Source organism: Chelonia mydas, chromosome 2 (assembly GCF_015237465.2).
Source record: "Chelonia mydas isolate rCheMyd1 chromosome 2, rCheMyd1.pri.v2, whole genome shotgun sequence".
Lineage (NCBI taxonomy): Eukaryota > Metazoa > Chordata > Testudines > Cheloniidae > Chelonia > Chelonia mydas.
The window spans coordinates 140,804,752-140,829,912 of record NC_057850.1 but is presented as its reverse complement, the minus strand read 5'-3'; the positions used below and the strand labels follow the sequence as shown (position 1 = coordinate 140,829,912).

Here is a 25,161-nt window from a genome sequence, read left to right as displayed (position 1 = left end):
ATGCCTGGGATGGTGCATCGTGCACTCCCTTCTGTGGCTGGCTAGCATTGTTTGCTGGTCAAAGGAGATGCTCAGTCATGGCTACTGCCCCTCTGCAACCCTTCCTGACCCTTTTATGTGGCTCACATACCAGCATTCCCTGTGTTTAGTAGAGCACCGAGACTGCATATATGGCTGGTCCCCGTGGAGGAGTACAGAGGGGAAGGAGAAAGTCTCTGTGTGTCATACCCCCTTGAACATCTGTACGAATGCAAGTCACAGTCTGGCCAAAAGTCTCAAGGCCGAACCTCCAGCAAGCCACATGGCAAATATCACTATTTACAGGCAATTTTCACTTCAATCTCACCAAGCCAATGGTACATTCATTCTCCCTAAGAAAACTAAGCTAGATAGAGAGCACAGTGTATAAGAAGAACATAAGGTACAAGGATCCATTTTACTGTGTTTGCCAACAAAGGTATTTCATAGAATCATAGAATCATAGACTTTAAGGTCAGAAGGGACCATTATGATCATCTAGTCTGACCTCCTGCACAATGCAGGCCACAGAGTCCCACCCACCCACTCCTGTAACAAACCTCTAACCTATGTCTGAGCTATTGAAGTCTCCAAATTGTGGTGTAAAGACTTGAAGGTGCAGAGAATCCTCCAACAAGTGACCTGTGCCCCACGCTGCAGAGGAAGGCAAAAAAACCCCAGGGCCTCTGCCAATCTGCCCTGGAGGAAAATTCCTTCCTGACCCCAAATATGGCGATCAGCTAAACCCTGAGCGTGTGGGCAAGATTCACCAGCCAGACACCCAGGAAAGAATTCTCTGTAGTAACTCAGATCCCACCCCATCTAACATCCCATCACAGGCCATTGGGCATATCTACTGTTTATAGTTGAAGATCAATTAATTGCCAAAATTAGGCTCTCCCATCATATCATCCCTTCCATAAACTTATCAAGCTTAGTCTTGAAGCCAGATACGTCTTTTGCCCCTACTGCTTCCCTTGAAAGGCTGTTCTAAAACTTCACTCCTCTGATGGTTAGAAACCTTTGTCTAATTTCAAGTCTAAACTTCCTGATGGCCAGTTTATATCCATTTGTTCTTGCTCCTCTCTTTGAGGAGCAGTATGTGATTTCTCATTATTATTATTTTTAAAGTCCAAAGAAAAGGGGAGAAGCAGCGGTGAGGGGACATGGATTTTGAATCTTCTGTGACTTTGCACAGGTGCAGAATGCAGAGCAGGGCAGCTTAGTTAGAAGGGCCCAGAGACAGCTAGAAGGGGAGTGGGAGACTGCCCTGTGGACTCGTTGGCTAAACAATATAGGATCAAGAGCTGTGTCTGCTGTGAAGGCTGCACACCAATACCGTACCACTTTGGATACAGGCTACAGATTCCTGATCTTGCTAGAAACCAAGGAGACAGTCAACTATCAGCTCAGGAACTGGAATTTGGTGTTTGTTGCAAGAACCTTTGCCAGTTGTCTTGCTGAGGAGCTCTATGACCTATTGTGTTTGTATGTGCTTGAGACTAAAAAAAGCAGAGATTTTGAGTAAAGACATTCTGATGACAGTGCTGGAGACTAATAAAGTGAAGGCTTTAAGTAACAGCACTTGATTTTGATTTGTTTGTGTCAGCCATATAGCAGACAGAGGTGCTACATTTCCCTTGGTTTATTTCCTGATACAGCCTCGCAGAGAGTAATGTTACCGAGAACTTTGGGTTTAGGGAACCCCGGGTAACAACTGCATCTATACATGTGAAACTCTTACCATGACATCTAACTGGTTTGATCTAACTGTTCCCTTCCTATAAACAAGTGCTTTCATTCTCTCTAATGCCCTCCTCTGTCCAAGTACAATCCTAGTTCTGCAGCCACACAGTTGTGGAATTGGAATAGTATGGTCTACCCTACAATGGTGTCTGTTGAAGGCCAATACTCAACTGGAAGGAATCCCACCCCCAGCCCCCATTTTATCCTCTGTAGCTTCAGTTGCCCAAATCTAATCCAGTGTGTTTTTCAAGGATCTCAGTTAGGTCCTGAGCTAAATTCTGCTCTCAGTTCAACCTGTGTGGTTCCGAAAAGTCACCGAAGTTAGTTTGTGGTCACACTGGTGTAACTAAGCAGAATTTAGCCCAAGATGTTTAATTTAGCAGATACATATTTCTTTATCACATCAGAAAATGAGCTACAAGAGTAATGTAAAACCAGAGCAAACCCTCCTCGACCTAACCTCCCCCACCCTAAAATAGCCAACCAACCAACCAACCACAACCACAACAAAAAACCTGTGATGTAAGTTCCTTGTTTACTTTTTTGGTGAAAAATTTGACAAATCAACCTTTTGCCTAATGCTTAGTGCATTTTTGTCATTCATTACTTTCAGTGAGTAAAACTCAAAGATGTGTATTGCAGAAAAGAGGGGGAAGGAGAGAAGAAGGCAAAGTTCAAATTCAGCTCACTGCCTTTTGGTCTACATCAAACTGTTACCCAGGTGACAAATACAGCAGGCACCAAGGCAGCCTTGGCAGGGAAAAGAGATTGTGTAGGTATTAAAATGATACAGTATGGCAAAGGGAATGAACAGATGGTAAAAATAAAGGATGGAGCAGGAAAGAAAAATGAAAACCAACCACCCGATCAAGAGTTTCTACTGCAAAAAGGAAAAAAGCCAAGGACAGAGGAAATAGGTGTAGTGGCGATGTTCCTCAACTATAACCAATAAAGGAATACTTGAGAAGGCAGCAAACCACCTTGGTACCCATGTGCTCACTTGAGCTGTAACCTTTTATGTTGGCAGAGTTTTGGACTCAAACTTGCTCCAGTTAAAGTAAATGGGAGGTTTTGCCACTGGCTTCAATGTCATCAGGTGCTAATATTTGGGAGGACATAATGCATGGAAGATGTAAACAATACCACATGACAGGATGTACATTTGTCATCCCAACAGGCACCTGTCATGATCAGTCTTAAGGGACTTAGTGAAAAAAAAAAAAGAGGAGTACTTGTGGCACCTTAGAGACTAACAAATTTAGTGCCACTGATTTGAAGGTATACATTATCCCCAATGTGAAATAGTTGTGGGTGAGGACAAAGTCACAAGGTCAGCCACCAGGTTTTGCCGTGACATTGTCAGGGATACTGTTCCTGACTGCTTGTAGTCCATCTTTGTGTGGAATGTGGTGTAGAGGGCTTCTACATCCATAGTGGCCAGGAGGGTATTTTCTGGAAGATCACCAATGGATTGTAGTTTCCTCAGGAGGTCAGTGGGTGTCTTGAAGATAGCTGGGAGTGCTGGTAGCGTAGGGCCATGAGGAGAGAATCTACATAGCCAGACAATCGTGCTGTCAGGGTGCCAATGCCTACACAGCTCTCTAACACCACATTTTACAGGCCATTACCCTCTGATCCCACTGTGGGTTACCGAAAGAAACTACAGCATTTGCTCAAGAAAACTCCCTGAAAAAGCACAGGAACAAATCTGCACAGACACACCCCTAGAACCACGACCAGGGTATTCTATCTGCTACCCAAGATCCATAAACCTGGAAATCCTGGATGGCCCCATCATCTCAGGCATTGGCACCCTGAGAGAAGGTGATTGTCTGGCTATGTAGACTCTCTCCTCAAGCCGTCAGGAACAGTATCCCCAACAATGTCACGGCAAACCTGGTGGCTGAACTTTGTCCTCACCCACAACTATTTCACATTTGGGGACAATATATACCTTCAAGTCAGCGGCGCTGTTGTGGGTACCCTCATGGCCCCACAGTATGCCAACATTTTTATGGCTGACTTAGAACAACGCTTCCTCAGCTCTCATCCCCTAATGCCCCTACTCTACTTGTGTTACACTGATAACATCTTCATCATCTGGACCCATGGAAAAGAAGCCCTTGAGGAATTCCACCATGATTTTACAATTTCCACCCCACTATCAGCCTAAGCCTGGAACAGTCCACATAAGAGATCCACTTCCTGGACACTACAGTGCTAATAAGCGATGGCCACATAAACACCACCCTATACCAGAAACCTACTGACCACTATACTTACCTACAATGCCTCCAGCTTTCATCCAGACCACATTACACGATCCATCGTCTACAGCCAAGCTCTAAGATACAACTGCATTTGCTCCAATCCCTCAGACAGAGACAAAACACCTCAAGATCTCTATCAAGAGTTCTTAAAACTATAGTACCCACCTGCTGAAGTGAAGAAACAGATTGATAGAGCCAGAAGAATACCCAGAAGTCACCTACTCCAGGACAGGCCAACAACGAAAGTAACAGAAGGCTCTAGTTGTCACCTTCAGCCCCCAACTTAAACCTCTCCAGCGCATCAATCAAGGATCTCACAACCTATCCTGAAGGATGACCCATCACTCTCACAGATCTTGGGAGACAGGCCAGTCCTTGCTTACAGACAGCCCCCAACCTGAAGCAACCACACACCACACAACAAAAACACTAACCCAGGAACCTATCCTTGCAACAAAGCCCATTGCAAACTCTATCCACATATCTATTCAAGTGACACCATCACAGGACCTAATCACATCAGCCACACCATAAGAGGCTCATTCACATCTACCAATGTGATATATGCCGTCATGTGCCAACAATGCCCCTCTGCCATGTACATTGGCCAAACCGGACAATCTCTAGGCAAAAGAATAAATGGACACAAATCAGATGTCAAGAATTATAACATTCAAAAACCAGCTGGAGAACACTTAAACCTCCTTGGTCACTCAATTTCAGACCTAAATGTCACAATTCTCCAACAAAAAAACTTCAAAAACAGACTCCAACGAGAAACTGCAGAATTGGAATTAATTTGCAAACAGAACACCATTAAATTAGGCTTGAATAAAGACTGGGAGTGGATGGGTCATTACACAAAGTAAAAACTATTTTGCCTTGCTAATTTTCCCCCTATTGTTATTCATACCTTCTTGTCAACTGTTTGAAATGGGCCATCCTGATTATCACTACAAAAGTTTTTTTTTCTCCTGCTGATAATAGCCCATCTTAATTAATTGGTCTCGTTACAGTTGGTATGGCAACACCCATTTTTTCATGTTCTCTGTGTATATATATCTTCCTACTGTATCTTCCACTGCATGCATCCAATGAAGTGGGTTTTAGCCCACGAAAGCTTATGCCCAAATACATTTGTTAGCCTCTAAGGTGCCACAAGTACTCCTCGGTTTTTTTTGCTGATACAGACTAACACGGCTACCACTCTAAAAGGGACTTAGTGGTAGAGCAGGAGGGGCAGAAACATCCTAGTGTTATCTTTTTTTCTTTGCCTATTTTTCTCTCTCTCTGTCACCTAAGATGGCAAATGAACCAACCCTTTGACTTTGGGATTGGGAATCCTGGCCAGAGAATTTGATCAGCTCTGTTGCTGGGAACATGTGGTAAGGATTTTACCTTGAACTAAGTCCAGTTTGTTAAGTTTTAGCTACTAGAAAGCATTTTATCTTTATTTCTCATGTAACCATTTCTGACTTTCATACCTTGTACTTCTACTCACTTAAAATCTCTTTCTTTGTCATTAAAATAAACTAGTTTTATTCTTTAATTAAAGTTAATCTAGACTTGTGTTTAAACTGAACTGTTTGGGTAATTCCAGTTAAAAAGCAAACTGTTAGATATCGACCCCCTTACAAGAGCAATGAATCTATAATATCTGGACTGTCCAAGAGAGGGCTAGACAGTGCATAACCCTCATTTTGTGGGAAATCCGGGACTGGAAGTGTGTTGGGGTCACCCTGCAAGTAGTAACCAAGGATGATGGAAGCTAGATTGTAACTGATGTGTGGCTGGAAGGCTGCAGCTACACACAGACACTCAGGGCTGTTTTGGGGGGGACAGTTTGGAAGGTACAGCAGCAAAGCATTGTGAGGCACCCAAGGCTATAGGGCAGGTGGTGACACAGCCCCTCACTAGTCTGGGTGGCATTCTGGAATGTGACACTATGAAGTCACCCTTCAAGTAATATAACTGTAAGCATAAGCTCCCAGCTCAAACAAAAAGAGTGTGTGAACCTGCCCAGGAGCTTTTGCTGAGTATTGTTTTAGGTGGATGCATGGGGGGAGATGTGTGGATGTGGGTGGAATAGAACAAACCGACACAAAAAACTGGAAAAGACTAAGAGAAGGAGAGAGAGAGAGAGCTTGAGGGAACCACTGGAAGTACAGTGTCTGATCCTGGAATAAACCCAGTAAGAAGTTTTTGGGTCTGAGAGCAGGCTGAAGAGAGTGCTGTTGCAGCAGTGAACAAAGGCAGCTGTTTCCTGCTACTTTAGTCCTTTTGCATTCAGAGATACAGGACTTCGTACAGTCTGAGTAAATGAACAAAACTACCATCAATTTATACATAAGATCATAAGACTAGCCATACTAGGTCAGACCAAAGGTCCATCTAGCCCAGTATCCTGTCTTCCGACAGTGGCTAATACCAGGTGCCCCAGAGGGAATGAGCAGAACAGGTAATCATCAAGTGATCCATCCCCCATCACCAATTCCCAGCTTCTGGCAAACAGAGGCTAGGGACACCATTCCTGCCCATCCTGGCTAATAGCAATTGATGGGCCTATCCTCCATGAACTTATCTAGTTCTTTTTTGAATCCTGTTATAGTCTTGGCCTTCATCACACATCCTCTGGCAAAGAGTTCCACAGACTGAACTGTGCGTTGTGTGAAAAAATACTTCCTTTTTTTGTTTTAAATCTGCTGCCTATTAATTTAATTTGGTGACCCCAGTTCTCGTGTTATGATGAGTAAATAACACTTCCTATTTACTGTCTCCACACCAGTCATGACTGTATAGACCTCTATCATATCCCACCTTAGTCTTCTATTTTCGAAGCTGACAAGTCCCAGTCTTATTAATCACTCCTCATATGGAAGTTGTTCCATACCCTTAATCATTTTTGTTGCCCTTTTCTGAACCTTTTCCAATTCCAATATATCTTTTTTGACATTAGGTGACCACATCTGCACACAGTATTCAAGATATGGGTGTACCATGGATTTATATAGAGGCAATATGATGTTTTCTGTCTTATTATCTCGCCTTTCCTTAATGATTCCCAACATTCTGTTCACTTTTTTGACTGCCACTGAACATTAAGTGGATGTTTTCGGAAAACTATCTACAATCTCTTTCTTGAGTGGTAACAGCTAACTTAGACCCCATAATTTTCTATGTATAGCTGGGATTGTGTTTTCCAGTGTGCATTACTTTGCATTTATCAACATTGAATTTCATCTGCCAGTTTGTTGCTAGTCACCCAGTTCTGAGAGATCCTTTTGTAGCTCTTTGCAGTCTGCTTGGGACTTAACCATCTTGAATAGTTTTGTGTCATCTGCAAATTTTGCCACCTCACTGTTTACCCCTTTCTCCAACTGGAACACTCACAGGGCCCCAAACTTTGCTAGCTGCTCAGGTAAACAAGGGACAACAGCACAGCTGTGAAGTGCTTCGAGACCAGTGGAGGGAAGGTGCTAATGGTATTTTATTAATTATTAATTATTATTATTATTTCAGTAATATATAGAACACCTGTCCCTAGGTCACCTATGCCCTTATTACTAAACTAGGAAAACAGTTACACACAGTGAGTAGCACTGAAGAACCACTGCTGTTGGCATCAGAGATGATAGCAACTATGGTGTGATTTTTCCAGGAAAAAAACAAACAAAAGCTAAAACAAACAAATGCCATGCACCATGCTCTGAAGTGTGCTAGTCTTATGCTCTGCCAAAGGGAATGAATTCTAAAGGCAAGGCTCCTCAGTAAGTCCAAACAATTATTAATTCATTATTATTAATAATTTTTTATTATTGTTTCTTGCAAGGGGAGATAGCATGGCCTTCACAGTACAGTGTTTAGATGTTTCATTTCACTCTAGCTTCTTGGAGCATTTATATAATACTAACTTCTAATAAAGTATGTCTTTCTCAAAGCTTGCTACAGTTCCCACAAGTAAAGCTTTAAATGAGCTAGTTATTAGATGAGGGATTTGAACGAGCTGTTAAGTGAATTTCCCTGAACATTCAAGTGGTATTTTAGATGTAGGGTGCACCGTAGCTTCATCCTCAGTATGATATACAGAAATGGTTATTCTTCCTTTGACAGTACTGGTGTTAATATTACACATACATTTCCATGCTTTGTCTTTATCTTCCTCTTCCCCAGCTCAGGGAGCATCAATGTCACCTAAAATTATCTTTTTTGTTCCACAACATACTCATCATTCTATAAAGAAAACTAAAGGTGAATTGAAAAGTTTTTTTGTTTTAATTAGTCAAATATTGAAGGACCAATATCAGTAATATGATATATGTGCAGATATGTATTATTTTCACAGAGATCATCTGGAATACTCTCATGGGCCATCCAGAACAAGCCAAGCGCATGATTGGAATCACAATCCCCTCTAAGAGTTAGGGTCATTCACTCATGAGGTCATGGAAGTTTTGACAGTAGTAAGGGCCTGTGACTGACACATCCCTTTTTGTATAAAAGAGAGTAGATAACACCTGGGACTCCTACTAACAGATTCTGTTGACACCTTCTTTGAAGAGGGAGTTTTACCACCACTCTAAAACATACAATAGTGCAACCAGAACTAAAGAAACCATCATTCATTACTAGAGACTCAGAGACTATCCCTCAGTGTCTAATCTGCCTGTTGGAAGCAAGCTAATAGAGATACCAGCAAACACCTGCCTCCTTTACCACCTGTCAACTGCCAGATTTGTAGATCCCTGTCAGACAGGGTTCATGTCAGTGAATGGTACAGAGACAGCCCTCATTCTGGTGGCTGACCTCCTCCTGGCTGTGGACAAAGGAAGTATATTCATACTCATTCTACTTGACCTCTTTGTGCCAGTAGATACCGTTAGTCGCAGATTATTCCTGTCCTGCCTCCAAGAGATTGCAGGGGTAAAGGGAGGTGCTTCTCAGTATGAATCCAAAGGGTTATTATGGAAAACTATTCCTCCACCTCCAGTGACCTCACTTGCAGAGGCCCACAAGGCTCAGAACTCTCTTTCATATTACTCAACCTCTGTGTGGAATTGCTGAGACAGCTGGTGAGACAACATGGGCTAAAGGGTCAGCAGAACACCAGCCTTACATCTCCTTACATCAAAAGTCAACAGCACTATGGTAGATGGACACTATCCTGTAATACCCTGAACAAACCTTATGAAAATAAGATAAACTTTATAGAATTAAGTTAAACCTTATCAAATTAGGGTTGATACCTGTGGGGTACATTGTATTAAAATGTAACTGTGTTACTGTAGGTACCTTCTATAGTAGGGAGGGGGGATGTTAATGTAATTCCTCCATTATCAGCACATTGAAAGCCACCCTCCTGGAGAGATATGTCTATACTAGTTCAAATGGGATTCCCCAGGGACAAACTATCCAAAGAAAGGGTTTGGGGATAATTAGCCTGGTTTTAAGCTGATTCAGGGCCTTCTTCCCAATCCATCAAACAGACAGGACCTCTGGTCCACAGGGGGCCATAATCCTTATGGAAAGATTGGGAGGACGTGGCCTACTTAAACTTCATGAGACTGGATGCTTGTTCTGAGCGGAAACTGTGATGAACTTGTTACCACAAGGACTCCTCTTGGGTAGCGGGTTGAAGGACTGCTCCTGCCAGAATCCATGTTAGAGTTGGGGCTAACTCTGGTAAGCTTACTAGCACAGATGCAGGTTCTGTCATTGTTTTAATATGTTGTCTCCGTAATGCTTTTTACTTTAAGACTAAAGTAGGCTTGTTTAGAAAGAGCTGTGTGGTACCTTATAACACCTGTTAAACATCCCTGAAGAGAAAGCAAGCAGGTGTCCTTGGGCAACCTGTCTATGCTTGGAAATACATTGGGAAGGCAGGGAAGAGAGTAGCCTGGAAATACCCATCAGAAGGGAGAGGGATATGTATCTCCACTCAAGAGAGGCAACCGCTGGGAAACTGAAACCCCAAGAGTGGGTGTCCTTGCTGGGCCATTAAGGGGAAATACAGTTGCAGTTGCAGTGAATTATGGCAAGCACCATCTCCTAGCTGTCTCAATGCCTAGCTTCCTGAATGCAAGGATTGGAAGTGTCCAGTGCCAGTGGTGTTTCCAGAAACCCCAACAAGACAAAGTCCCACTTTCTTTTTGCACTGGCTCACAGAGCTGAGCCAGACGAGAGGTAGTGGGCGTATACAACACACTGTTAAAGGGTACATTGTGCTGCTTTCAAGCAGAGGTGGTTGAAATTGTTTGAGCAAACTTTTTACAATCAGAAAATGGCCCTTTTTCATTTAAACTAAAATGTTTAACAAAAGTGTTGTTGGTTTTGAGCAAAGTTTCTATCAGGAAGATTTCTCAAGATCGGAAGCCCAGAATAGTTCAGGATGTGGAAGATCCAGGTTCAAGTCCTTGCTCTACAGCAGGAACTTGAACCTCAGTCCCGCAAGTCAGGGGTGCTATTAGCCTACTACAGGGACTGAAGGCCTAAAATCTTAGTCTCCGTCATCTGAGAGCAAAGGACAGAAAGTATAAACTTTCCTTAGCTCTCAGACCACAGAGACCAAGATTTCAGACTTTCAGACACTGTAATAGGCTAACCACACCCCTGTGGCTAAGATGACTTTGGTTCCACAATATCATTAACTTGTCAGGGAACTGCCTACACCCCTTCAACAAGTTTGGATTGTCTAAGTCACAAGCTTGTTCTGCATTACTGCCCCCTCTAGACAAGGTCTGCTGCTTTGCTTTCTGACCAAGACAACTAATAAAGCATGATTATTCTTAGAAAACTATTCAATTACTCCTGAGGTCAAAAAGACTGCTATCTATTGGCTCAATTTACTACAGATTTTAGGTAATAAAGATGGAATTGATGTACATTTTTTCTTGGCAGGTGCCAAAAGCTTGTTCAAGTTTGCCAGTGGGCTTCACTACCTTTGAGTTTAAATCACTTCAACAGCTTTTTTAGAAGTAAAAGAGAATTTCTGGAAATGCTGTTTCATATTTTTTTTAACAAAAGATGTTTTCCCAGTTATGTTGTGATTTAACTCAGACATAGCGTAAATAGAATATTCCTTACAGTAAAATGATCCTTAAATAGAAATTATTTCAATCACATCACACTCTCCACTGAATCTGATTTTGAAATATGAATAAAATGTATGGTTTTCTTTGTACTAGAGATCACTTTTCTATTATCCGACCACCTGTCTTCAGAGATGCCCCAACTAAATATTATATTTACTAAAAGCCACCTTTACTAGGAGTCCCTCTGCCCCCCACATTAAGCATCAACCTTCCCATAATTTTTTGCTTAAGACACATTTCAAGGTAATTCTTCACATTTATTTAGCACTCTTCATTTTTCATATGCCATAGCAGTAGCGCCCGAATTGTGGTTTCTGGTCACTTCTGGGGGATGAGGGGGTTTCCCCTGAGCTGGTTGGTCACAGGATCTGACTTGTTTCCAGCTGCTTTCTAAGAGCCTGTAAACCAGTCAAAGCAGCTGGAAACAAGGAGGAAAAAGCTTTTCTTGCAACTAATAAGGGCTGCTGCTACGTAAGAGGTAGGAGTGAGTGTGTGAGAGCAGTGGGATTAGAACTCAAAGAGTTTCTAGCTTTCAAACCTGGGGTGCTGATCACTAGATCAGCTTCTCTCTCACTATTTAGACATTACTTCCCAGGAAAAAGCCCAAAAAATAAAATATAGTCAATTTGAATCGCTAGTCAAGTTGGATCACAAGTTTTCAATAAAATTACTTTTCCAGATCTTGTTTATCTACCTCCCACAACTGGAGAATCAGTTATGTACTTGTTTGGGGGAAAACACACAAAAAGCAAAAACCTCCGAAAATAAAAAATTTCACACTAGAATTTTTTTTTCTTTTTTGTGTACTGTAATAGAAACAAAACATTCACAGGCAATATCATATTGCCTCTATATAAATCCATGTTACACTGACATCTTGAAAACTGCATGCAGATGTAGTTGCCCCATCTCAAAAAAGATATATTGGAATTGGAAAAGGTACAGAAAAGGGCAATAAAAATGATTAGGGGTATGGAAGGGCTGCCATATGAGGAGAGATTAAGAAGACTCCTACTCATAATACAAGTGACAAGGTTGATTCCCCACTCTGGCACTTTGAGTGCAGAAGGTGGGGGCCCGCAAGGATTTTAAAAATTAATACTTGCCACTCCAGGCTGTTATTAAACTTCCAAGGTCACAGCTTCTCTCTGACCTTGGATGAGTAGATGCTGCCACCACCCAAAAGCAAAAAAACCCTTTGAAACCAGAAAGGCACACTTGGGAATTCCTTCCTGTGGGATACCCTCAAGCCCTCCAGGGAAGAGCTGAGAAAGAAAAACAAAGGAAATCAGCTGTTGCCACCAGCTAATTAAACAACATGCACAAACCTCTTAGGACACCAAAAATCCAATCCTGTTCTTAAAAAGGTAAATTTTATTAAAAACAAAAAGAAAGAAAATATATCTGGAACTTAGGCTTTTGCCAGATTTAAAAAACCCACTTACAAAATTTAAACATCAAGAATAACCTTCTTGAGGTCCAGCTTAAAGGTTACAAGCAAAACAAAAAGCATTTCGGGTTAACACAGATGAGTCCACTAGCTATAAGAAATAAACAGAAATAAATCTAATCTCGTCTTTCTAAACATTCATGATCTACTTACATATTAGGGGTTGTTAAAATTAATTCTAGATACAATCTGCTTCTCACAGCATAACTGCTCCCTGTTCCCCTCTTTCACAGAGAACCAAAACACAGAGACAAAGAAAAGTTTTTTCCCAATTTTAAAAAGTTCTAGCCCTCCCATTGGTTCTTTTGGTCAGGTGCCCACTCCTTTCCTTTTACCTGTGGGCTTGTTAACCCTTTACAAGTAAAGAAAGTAGAGAACTACCACCAAGAGGGATTCCATAGCCAACTGGCTGGCTGAGTGTCCACAAAAGGGAGCTTTCCCCATCTCATTGATCGCATGACCCCCAAATCACAGGCAGTGCTGGCCAGCCTGGTTCAGGTTGGGTCCACATTGGCTGGGATTTCTTCCTGGCGGTTTAGGAAAACAGACTTAATAAGATACTTGCACCTCTAATTTTACTACTAATTACATGAAGAACTAAATAGTATTTTTCACATTTTAAGGACTACAATGACTTAGAATACAGGGACATTTTCACCCGGCTAATTCTGGGAAACCTTCCCTGGAAAGTGCATCAGCCACTTTGTTAGAGGCTCCTGAAATGTGTTGCATTTCAAAATCAAAGTCTTGAAGAGGTAAACTCCACCGAAGAAGTTTTTGTTAGCCTCTTTGACTGTGTGAAGCCAGTTCAGTGCAGCATGGTCAGTCTGCAGGTGGAACCACTGTCCCCAAATGTATGGACATAGCTTCTCCAGAGCATACACAATGGAGTAGCGTTCTTTTTCTGCGAATGACCAGTGGCTTTCCCTCTCAGAAAGTTTTTTGCTGAGAAACACAACAGGATGGAATTGTTGATTTGGTCCTTCCTGCATTAAAACTGCTCCTACACCACGCTTGGATGAATCTGTGATTACGACAAATGGTTGGTCGAAGTCTGGGGTCCTTAGTACAGGGTCAGACGTAAGGGCTGCCATCAGCTGGTTAAAGGCTTTCTAACACTTCTCAGTCCCCTGAACTGCATTTGGCTGTTTTTTCCTGGTCAGGTCTGGAGAGATTGGAACCAAATGGGTGGAGGTGGCAGAGAAGAAGAAGGAGAAAGCTAGTAGCAGTTGGAGCAGATACCAGAAGGGGCAACACGAGATGACACCCTACCATCGGGGTCAGCCCAAAGCCACACCTTGCAAGGAGGAGCCCTCCACACAGCCAGGGAGACCCTAGATGCCCTCTCATCCCACTCTCCAACCACCCACCTTGCCCCAGCCCACAGTCAGCTGGGTGATGCTTTAAATGTAATGAGCTGGGGCATGTGAAGGCCAACTGCCCCAAGAGCACCAGCCGACTACAGCTCATCATCCCGGAGTCCCACCGAGATCCTTCAGGCCCAGATGCCTCTCAAATACCCTCAGAGCGAAGGGAAACTGTGAGTGTGGGCTGGAGGAAGCACAAGTACTTTTTCTTCCTTTCTTTCTTTCTTTCTTTCTTTCTTTCTTTCTTTCTTTCTTTCTTTCTTTCTTTCTTTCTTTCTTTCTTTCTTCTCCGCAAAATGTGCTTTAGTATGAAGACAGGATATTATGCAGAAAAGGCAGAAGGATGTTAAACAGCAGCTACTAAAGTTAGACATTTTTAAATCAGCAGGTCTGCATAACTTGTATCTGTGAGTTTTTAAAGAGCTAAGGAACTCACTGGACCACTGATGTTGATTTTCAATAAGTCTTGGAGCACTGGGGGGGATTCTAAAGAAAAGTAATGTTGTGCCAATATTTAAAAAGGGTAAATGGGATGAGCCAGGTAATTATAGTCCTGTCAGTCTGACATAGATCCTGAGCAAGATAATGGAATAGCTGATAAGGCATGTGACGGGGTGTACCAACCCCATACTGGGCCAATGGAGCAGGACCAATCATGGGCCCAGGAGACCACCCCCTTCCCCTGCTGTTCATGCTCCAAATGGAAAGGACAGATAAAGGGAGGCAACCTAGCTTAGGGTATGTCAACACTACGAAATTAGGTCAAATTTATAGAGGTCGATATTTTAGAAAGTGGTTTTATACAGTCGATTGTGTGTGTCTCCACTTAAGACCATTAACACCATTAAGTCGGCGGAGTGTGTCCACAGTACCGAGGCTAGCGTTGACTTCCGGAGCGTTGCACTGTGGGTAGCTATCCCACAGTTCCCGCAGTCTCCGCCGCCCATTGAAATTCTGGGTTGAGATCCCAATGCCTGATGGGTCATGGGTGGTTCTTGGTATATGTCGTCAGGCTCCCCCTCCCTCCCTCCTTCCCTCTGTGAAAGCAATGGCAGACAATCGTTTTGCGCCTTTTTTCCTGGGTTACCCATGCAGATGCCATACCACGGCAAGCATGGAGCCCACTCAGCTCACCATCACTGTACATCTCCTGGGTGCTGGCAGACGCAGGACTGCATTGCTACACAGCAGCAGCTCATTGCCTTGTGGCAGCAGATGGTGCATTACAACTGGTAGCTGTCCTCATTGTCTCCTGGGTGCTCTTGGCCGGCCTCGGTGAGGTCTGTCAGGGGCGCCTGGACATAAATGGCTCATTCTCTTCTTTCAGTTTTGTCTAATGGAGATTCAGTCCTGCCTGTAATATTGGCAGAGGGATAGCTCAGTGGTTTGAGCATTGGCCTGCTAAACCCAGGATTGTGAGTTCAATCCTTGAGGGGACCATTCTGCCTCAGGCTGCTTTCCCACCCAGCAGCACCGCGAGCACCCAGGAGACAATGACAGTTAGCAGTTGTACTGCACTGTCTGCTGGCGAGCACCCAGCCGACGACAGCTAGCAGTCATACTGCATCGTGTGCTGCCAGCCACCCCTTGTTCCCCCTCCCTCTGTGAAAGCAACGGCTGACAATGGTTTCGTGCCTTTTTCCATGCAGGTGCCATATTCCTGTTGGCATTGTCATCCACCTGCCGCTTCTGCTACCACTATGCTCTCCTGCTCACGCCATACCATGGGAAACATGGAGCCCGCTCAGATCACCGCAGCAGTTGTGACCACTCTAAACACCATGCACATTATCCAGCAGTACATGCAGAACCAGAACCAGAACCTGCAAAAGCAGGCAAGTAGGCGACAGCAGTGCACTGAGGAGAGTGATGAGGACATGGACACAGACTTCTCTCAAAGTACGGGCCCCGGCAATTTGGCCATCCTGGTGGCAATGGGGCAGGCTCATGCCATGGAATGCCGATTCTGGACCTGGGAAACAAGCACAGACTGGTGGGACCACATAGAGTTGCAGGTCTAGGACGATTCCCAGTGGTTGCGAAACTTTCGCATGCGTAAGGGCACTTTCATGGAACTTTTTGACTTGCTTTCCCCTGCCCTGAAGTGCAAGAATACCAAGATGAGAGCAGCCCTCACAGTTCACAAGTGAGTGGCGATAGCCCTCTGGAAGCTTGCAACACCAGACAGCTACCGGTCAGTCGTGAATCAATTTGGAGTGGGCAAATCTACCGTGGGGGCTGATGTGATCCAAGTAGCCAACGCGATCACTGAGCTGCTGCTACCAAGGGTAGTGACTCTGGGAAATGTGCAGGTCATAGCGGATGGCTTTGCTGCAAAGGAATTCCCTAACTGTGGTGGGGCGATAGACGGAATGCATATCCCTATCTTGGGACCGGACCACCTTGGCAGCCAGTACATAAACCGAAAGGGGTACTTTTCAATGGTGCTGCAAGCACTGGCGGATCACAAGGGACGTTTCACCAACATCAGTGAGGGGTGGCTGGGAAAGGTATCTTTAGGAGCTCTGGTGTGTATGAACAGCTGCAGCAGGGACTTACTTTCCAGACTAGAAAATAACCGTTGGGGATGTTGAAATGCCTATAGTTATGCTTGGGGACCCAGCCTGCCCCTTAATGCCATGACTCATGAAGCCATACACAGGCACCCTGCACAGTAGTCAGGAGCTGTTCACCTATAGGCTGAGCAAGTGCAGAATGGTGGTAAAATGTACATTTGGACGTTTAAAAGTGTGCCGGTGCAGTTTACTGACTCAGTTAGACCTCAGCGAAACCACTATTCCCATCATTATTACTGCTTGCAGTGTGTTCCACAATATCTGTGAGAGTAAGGGGGAGATGTTTATGGCAGGGTGGGAGGTTGAGGCAAATTGCCTGGCTGCTGATTACGCGCAGCCAGACACCAGGGCGGTTAGAAGAGCACAGCAGGGTGCGCTGCGCATCAGAGAAGCTTTGAAAACCAGTTTCATGACTGGCTAGGCTACACTGTGAAAGTTCTGTTTGTTTCTCCTTGATGAAAACCCGCCCCCTTGGTTCACTCTACTTCCCTGTAAGCCAACCCCCCCCCGACTTCGATCACCACTTGCAGAGGCAATAAAGTCATTGTTGTTTCAAATTCATGCATTCTTTATTCATTCATCACACAAATGGGGGGATAACTGCCAAGGTAGCCCGGAAGGGGTGGGGGAGGAGGGAAGCACCAGATGGGGTGGTGGTGGAGGGGAGGAGGGAAGGACAAGGCCACACTTCACTTCAAAACTTATTGAATGCCAGCTTTCTGTTGCTTGGGCAGTCCTTCGGGTGGAGTGGTTGGGTGCCCGAAGGCCCCCCCACTGCATTCTTGGTCACCTGGGTGAGGAGGTGATGGAACTTGGGGAGGAGGGCGGTTGGTTGCACAGGGGCTGCAGTGGTGGTCTGTGGTCCTGCTGCCTTTCCTGCACCTCAACCATATGCCGGAGCATATCAGTTTAATCCTCCAGTAGCCTCAGCATTGAATCCTGCCTCCTCTCATCATGCTGATGCCATCTCTCCACTCGCTCGTCCCTCCTGTCCTCGCGCTTGTCCCTCCTGTCCTCTCGCTTGTACCTCCTGTCCCCGTGTTCATTTTGTGCTTTCCTGGACTCTGACATTGTCTCCTTCCATGCATTGTGCTGAGCTCTTTCAACATGGGAGGACTGCATGAGCTCAGAGAACATTTCATCGTGAGTACATTTTTTTTCGGCTTCTATTCTTTGATAGCCTGTGGGATAGAGATAATACATGGAGCAATGAAACATTTGCAGCTGCGGGAGGGGGAAAAGGGAGATTAATCTTTAAAAAGAGACATTTTAGAGAACAATGGGTAGACTTTTTCATGGTGAACCAAGCTGTTAACATTACATAGCATATGTGCTTTCTTTACAAGGTCGCATTTTGCCTCTTATATTGAGGGCCTGCCAGTATGGTGTGAGAGATCACACATACAGGGCTGGCAGGCAACAGAATTTGGCTTGCAGGTGGACATGGTAAGCCACAGTCTTTTGGCTTCTTTAACCTTCCTAACATGTGGGAATGGTTTCAAACAGCAGTGCCCTCATTTCACATACCAAACACCCATTGGGTTGGCCCTTTAAAATGGGTTGGCCATTTAAAAGGAGGGGCTGCAGTTTTCAGGTTAACATGCAGCACAAACCCAACTAACCACCCCCCCGCCCCACACACACACACCCAGTTCTCTGGGATGATCGCTTCACCCCTCCCCCCACTGCGTAGCTAACAGTGGGGATGATTTCTGTTCAGCCACAGGCAAACAGCCCAGCAGGAATGGCCACCTCTGAATGTCCCCTTAATAAAATTCCCCTATTTCAACCAGGTGACCATGAATGATATCATTCTCCTGAGGATAACACAGAGAGATAAAGAATGGATGTTGCTTGAATGCCAGCAAACACCGGGACCATATGCTGCCATGCTTTGTTATGCAATGATTCCAGACTACGTGCTGCTGGCCTGCCATGGTAAAGTGTCCTACCATGGAGGACGCAATAAGGCTGCCCTCCCAGAAACCTTTTGCAAAAGCTTTGGGAGTACATCCAGGAGAGCTTCATTGACATGTCCCTGGAGGATTTCTGCTCCATCCCCATACACGTTAACAGACTTTTCCAGTAGCTGTACTGGCCGCGAATGCATCCCAAGTCTTCAGGGCAAATTAATCATTAAACATGCTTGCTTTTAAACCGTGTATTATATTTACAAAGGTACGCTCACCAGAGGTCCCTTCTCCACCTTCTAGGTCCAGAATCCCGCCTTCAGTGGGTTGGGAGGGTCCTAGATCCAGGGTGAAAAACAGTTCCTGGCTGTCAGGGAAAACGGTTTCTCCGCTTGCTTGCTGTGCTTCAACCTCCTCCTCATCATCATCTTCCTTGTCCCCAAAATCTGCATCCCTGTTGCGTGAGAGTCCATTAATGGAGTCCACGCAGAGGGCTGGGGTAGTTATAGGGGCACCCCCTAGAATGCATGCATCTCATCATAGAAGTGGCATGTCTGGGGCTCTGACCCGGAGCGGCCATTTGCTTCTCTGGTTCCTTGGTAGGCTTGCCTGAGCTCCTTAAGTTTCATGCGGCACTGCTGTGGGTCCCTTTTATAGCCTCTGTCCTTCATGCCCTTGGAGATTTTTTCAAATATTTTGGCATTTAGTCCAAGTACCTCCCATTCGGTCCATGCTGGAGCTCTTTTGCGACTCTGGGACTGCATGGTCACCTCTGCTGATGAGCTCTGCATGGTCACCTGTGCTGATCAGCTTGCCACGCTGGCCAAACAGGAAATGAAATTCAAAAGTTCGCGGGGCTTTTCCTGTCTACCTGGCCAGTGCATCTGAGTTGAGAGTGCTGTCCAGAGCGGTCACAATGGAGCATTCTGGGATAGCTCCCAGAGGCCAATACCGTCAAATTGCGTCCACATTACTCCAGCAAGGTCGATTTCAGTGTTAATCCACTCGTCTGGGAGGCATATAGAAACCAGTTTTAAGAGCCCTTTAAGTCGGAAAAAATGGTTTTGTAGTGTGGATGGGTAAAAGGCTAAACCGATCTTACACTGCTAAATCCAACCTAAACTTGTAGTGTAGACCAGAGCTTAGTCTGGGCTGGCTGAGGAGGAGGAAGGATGTGTGCTACAGGCGCCCGCAGAGGCACCTGTGACTCTCCAAGCAGTGGGAACCGTGGATCCAGATGACACTGTAGTCAACCAACCCACCACGGAGACTGACTGAGATGCTGAGCTACTGCCAGCCAAGGAGATGCCCGAGATGCACTTTGTGGTAGGAAGTGACCCAGGGAATGTAGTAGAAGCTGATGCTTAATCCCTTATGGGGAATTTTTTGGCTTCCTAGACAAGAACCCAGTGGAGTTGGGTGGACCCGGGTTCCCTTACCCACCCCCACTTGCCACTAGGTGTGACTACTGTTTGTTTGCTCTGCGCCGCCCGGGGACTACAGACAAACTGATTGTTCTGCCCTGCCCAGAAGGTCAGAACTCCAATTACTATTGCCTGCCCCATCCAGGAGGCTCAGGAGCCATAGACTGTTTGTTTGCTCTCCCCTGCCCGGGGACTGCAGATTGATTGTTTGCTTGGCCCCACCAGGGGTCCTCAGCCCTCCTTGTTGCAATTACCTGATCCCACAGGGAGCCCAGACAGCTGTGTGATGGGGTGTACCAACCCCATACTGGGCCAATGGGGTTAGCCCCACTCAACATGAAGGGCATCCTCTGCCCCATGACACGGGAGTCAATTAATAAAGAATTAAAGGAAAATAATGTAATTAATGGCAATCAACAAAGGTTTATGGGAAATAGATCTTGTCAAGCTATCTTTTTTATGAGATTACAACTTTGGTTAATAAAGATGTAGTAGACTTCTGTAAGGCATTTGACTTGGTACTGCATACTCTAGGAATTATTTTGGGGCAATTCTATGGCCTGTGTTATACATGAGGTCAGACTAAATGATCTTATTGTCCCTTCTGGCCTTGGAATCCATGTATCCATTAATCAAACAGCAGGAGTTTGCCTGGGACTGGTAAGTATCCGAGTGTGTGTGTTTGCTTGCTGAGGAAGTATCCGAGCGTGTGTTTGCTGGGAGGGCAGGGAGAGAGCCTGAGTGAGTGTCTGATTGGCTGCTAGCCTGCAGGGGGCGGGCATTAGGGTGTCTGTGTGTTTGCGTCAGGGAAGCCTGGCTGTTTAAAAATAGCCAGAGCCTCGCGAACCAGCTGAGCGGCAGCGAACCAGCTGAGCAGCGGGGACAGCAGAGCAGCTCACAGCAGGAGTTTGCCTGGGAGTTCGCCTGCAGTGAGCCCAGTGAGGCTTACATCTTGCAAACGTCTCTGAGGAAGCTCATAGTAGGTAGGTGATATGGAAGGGGGGGGTTCAGCTGTTGTGACCTGCACTGGATGTGCCATGTTTGTCTTTCTTCCACAGGACAGAAGTGACTTTGTCTGCACAAAGTGCAAGATGGTCTCCATATTGGAAGAGAAGATTGAAGGTCTGGAGCAACAGATAACGACCCTGCGTTGTATACGAGAAACTGAGGATTTTCTGGACAAAACTCAGGATAGGCTTCTAGGGGCACAAAGCTCTAAAGATATAGAGCAGGTTGCACAGAGGAGCCAAGAGGCCAGTGAAGAAGCTTGGCAACATGTGACCTCCAGAAGAGGTAAGCGGAATGTCCGGGTTCCAGTAACACAGACACAGGTAACTAACCGCTTTCATGTTCTCTCCACAGGTACCATTGCGGAGAGTGGACCAGATGATATGTCTGGGGGGAGAAAGCAGAAGGAGACTCCGCTGGTTGGAAGGCATGAGATGCGATGTCCTGAGGTTGGGGGTTCCACGACCACCACTCCCAAGAGGAGAAGGCGGGAGGTGGTGGTCGGGGACTCTCTCCTCCGGGGGACTGAGTCATCTATCTGCCGCCCTGACCGGGAAAACCGAGAAGTCTGCTGCTTGCCAGGGGCTAAGATTCGCGATGTGACGGAGAGACTGCCGAGACTCATCAAGCCCTCGGATCGCTACCCCTTCCTGCTTCTCCACGTGGGCACCAATGATACTGCCAAGAATGACCTTGAGCGGATCACTGCGGACTACGTGGCTCTGGGAAGAAGGATAAAGGAGTTGGAGGCGCAAGTGGTGTTCTCGTCCATCCTCCCCGTGGAAGGAAAAGGCCTGGGTAGGGACCGTCGAATCGTGGAAGTCAACGAATGGCTACGCAGGTGGTGTCGGAGAGAAGGCTTTGGATTCTTTGACCATGGGATGGTGTTCCATGAAGGAGGAGTGCTGGGCAGAGACGGGCTCCATCTTACGAAGAGAGGGAAGAGCATCTTTGCCAGCAGGCTGGCTAACCTAGTGAGGAGGGCTTTAAACTAGGTTCACCGGGGGAAGGAGACCAAAGCCCTGAGGTAAGTGGGAAAGCGGGATACCGGGAGGAAGCACAGGCAGGAATGTCTGTGAGGGGGGGCTCCTGCCTCATACTGAGAATGAGGGGCGATCACAGGTTATCTCAAGTGCTTGTATACAAATGCACAAAGCCTTGGAAACAAGCAGGGAGAACTGGAGGTCCTGGTGATGTCAAGGAACTATGACGTGATTGGAATAACAGAGACTTGGTGGGATAACTCACATGACTGGAGTACAGTCATGGATGGTTATAAACTGTTCAGGAAGGACAGGCAGGGCAGAAAAGGTGGGGGAGTAGCACTGTATGTAAGGGAGCAGTATGACTGCTCAGAGCTCCGGTACGAAACTGTGGAAAAACCTGAGTGTCTCTGGATTAAGTTTAGAAGTGTGTGCAACAAGAGTGATGTAGTGGTGGGAGTCTGCTATAGACCACCGGACCAGGGGGATGAGGTGGATGAGGCTTTCTTCCGGCAACTCACGGAAGCTACTAGATCGCATGCCCTGATTCTCATGGGTGACTTTAATTTTCCTGATATCTGCTGGGAGAGCAATACAGCGGTGCATAGACAATCCAGGAAGTTTTTGGAAAGCGTAGGGGACAATTTCCTGGCGCAAGTGCTAGGGGAGCCAACTAGGGGGGGCGCTTTTCTTGACCTGCTGCTCACAAACCGGGTAGAATTAGTGGGGGAAGCAAAAGTGGATGGGAATCTGGGAGGCAGTGACCATGAGTTGGTTGAGTTCAGGATCCTGACGCAGGGAAGAAAGGTAAGCAGCAGGATACGGACCCTGGACTTCAGGAAAGCAGACTTCGACTCCCTCAGGGAACAGATGGCCAGGATCCCCTGGGGGACTAACATGAAGGGGAAGGGAGTCCAGGAGAGCTGGCTGTATTTCAAGGAATCCCTGTTGAGGTTACAGGGACAAACCATCCCGATGAGTCGAAAGAATAGTAAATATGGCAGGCGACCAGCTTGGCTTAATGGTGAAATCCTAGCGGATCTTAAACATAAAAAAGAAGCTTACAAGAAGTGGAAGGTTGGACATATGACCAGGGAAGAGTATAAAAATATTGCTCGGGCATGTAGGAAAGATATCAGGAGGGCCAAATCGCACCTGAGCTGCAGCTAGCAAGAGATGTCAAGAGTAACAAGAAGGGTTTCTTCAGGTATGTTGGCAACAAGAAGAAAGCCAAGGAAAGTGTGGGCCCCTTACTGAATGAGGGAGGCAACCTAGTGACAGAGGATGTGGAAAAAGCTAATGTACTCAATGCTTTTTTTGCCTCTGTTTTCACTAACAAGGTCAGCTCCCAGACTGCTGCGCTGGGCATCACAAAATGGGGAAGAGATGGCCAGCCCTCTGTGGAGATAGAGGTGGTTAGGGACTATTTAGAAAAGCTGGACGTGCACAAGTCCATGGGGCCGGACGAGTTGCATCCGAGAGTGCTGAAGGAATTGGCGGCTGTGATTGCAGAGCCCTTGGCCATTATCTTTGAAAACTCGTGGCGAACGGGGGAAGTCCCGGATGACTGGAAAAAGGCTAATGTAGTGCCAATCTTTAAAAAAGGGAAGAAGGAGGATCCTGGGAACTACAGGCCAGTCAGCCTCACCTCAGTCCCTGGAAAAATCATGGAGCAGGTCCTCAAAGAATCAATCCTGAAGCACTTACATGAGAGGAAAGTGATCAGGAACAGTCAGCATGGATTCACCAAGGGAAGGTCATGCCTGACTAATCTAATCGCCTTTTATGATGAGATTACTGGTTCTGTGGATGAAGGGAAAGCAGTGGATGTATTGTTTCTTGACTTTAGCAAAGCTTTTGACACGGTCTCCCACAGTATTCTTGTCAGCAAGTTAAGGAAGTATGGGCTGGATGAATGCACTATAAGGTGGGTAGAAAGCTGGCTAGATTGTCGGGCTCAACGGGTAGTGATCAATGGCTCCATGTCTAGTTGGCAGCCGGTGTCAAGTGGAGTGCCCCAGGGGTCGGTCCTGGGGCCGGTTTTGTTCAATATCTTCATAAATGATCTGGAGATGACCAGTCCAGGATAAAGAGGATTGGAGGATGGTGTGGATTGCACTCTCAGCAAATTTGCGGATGATACTAAATGGGAGGAGTGGAGATGGTAGATACGCTGGAGGGGAGGGATAGGATACAGAAGGACCTAGACAAATTGGAGGTTTGGGCCAAAAGAAATCTGATGAGGTTCAATAAGGATAAGTGCAGGGTCCTACACTTAGGATGGAAGAATCCAATGCACCGCTACAGACTAGGGACCGAATGGCTAGGTAGCAGTTCTGCGGAAAAGGACCTAGGGGTGACAGTGGACAAGAAGCTGGATATGAGTCAGCAGTGTGCCCTTGTTGCCAAGAAGGCCAATGGCATTTTGGGATGTATAAGTAGGGGCATAGCGAGCAGATCGAGGGACGTGATCGTTTCCCCTCTATTCGACATTGGTGAGGCCTCATCTGGAGTACTGTGTCCAGTTTTGGGCCCCACACTACAAGAAGGATGTGGATAAATTGGAGAGAGTCCAGCGAAGGGCAACAAAATGATTAGGGGTCTAGAGCACATGACTTATGAGGAGAGGCTGAGGGAGCTGGGATTGTTTAGTCTGCAGAAGAGAAGAATGAGGGGGGATTTGATAGCTGCTTTCAACTACCTGAAAGGGGGTTCCAAAGAGGATGGCTCTAGACTGTTCTCAATGGTAGCAGATGACAGAACGAGGAGTAATGGTCTCAAGTTGCAATGGGGGAGGTTTAGATTGGATATTAGGAAAAACTTTTTCACTAAGAGGGTGGTGAAACACTGGAATGCGTTACCTAGGGAGGTGGTAGAATCTCCTTCCTTAGAGGTTTTTAAGGTCAGGCTTGACAAAGCCCTGGCTGGGATGATTTAACTGGGACTTAGTCCTGCTTCGAGCAGGGGGTTGGACTAGATGACCTTCTGGGGTCCCTTCCAACCCTGATATTCTATGATTCTATGATTCTATTGTCTAGTACACATAAAAATATACTGGCCCTAACACACCAGTAAACTGATTCAGGATGGCCCTATTGAAGCAATATAACATTTACAGCTGAAACTGTAGGCTCCAAACCACTTATCCAACACACAAGAATGCAATATGTGTAATATTTGCTATCATTTCTCATATCCTATGCATAATTGGTGCAATCACAAATTTTACATGTCTCAGCAATATTGTATACTTTATTCATATGTACAACAAGACTATGCAGTTTGTAATGCAGCATTTCATGTTGCACAGCACACATCTCC

The 25,161-nt window shown here is 45.7% G+C and overlaps 1 protein-coding gene across 1 annotated transcript; it reads left to right on the top strand.

Moving 5' to 3' along the window:
• Window positions 1-20,625: 20,625 nt before the first annotated feature.
• Window positions 20,626-24,866, top strand: LOC122464305. The gene is made up of 2 exons (XM_043538851.1): window positions 20,626-20,832; window positions 20,908-24,866. Exon 2 carries the CDS (start codon window positions 20,941-20,943, stop codon window positions 21,850-21,852), a length of 912 nt encoding a protein of 303 aa, XP_043394786.1. The 5' UTR covers window positions 20,626-20,832; window positions 20,908-20,940; the 3' UTR covers window positions 21,853-24,866.
• Window positions 24,867-25,161: the final 295 nt, after the last annotated feature.

Coding starts and splice junctions, on each gene's coding strand:
- LOC122464305 (XM_043538851.1), top strand. CDS start 20,941: ATGGTCTCCATATTGGAAGAGAAGATTGAAGGTCTGGAGCAACAGATA.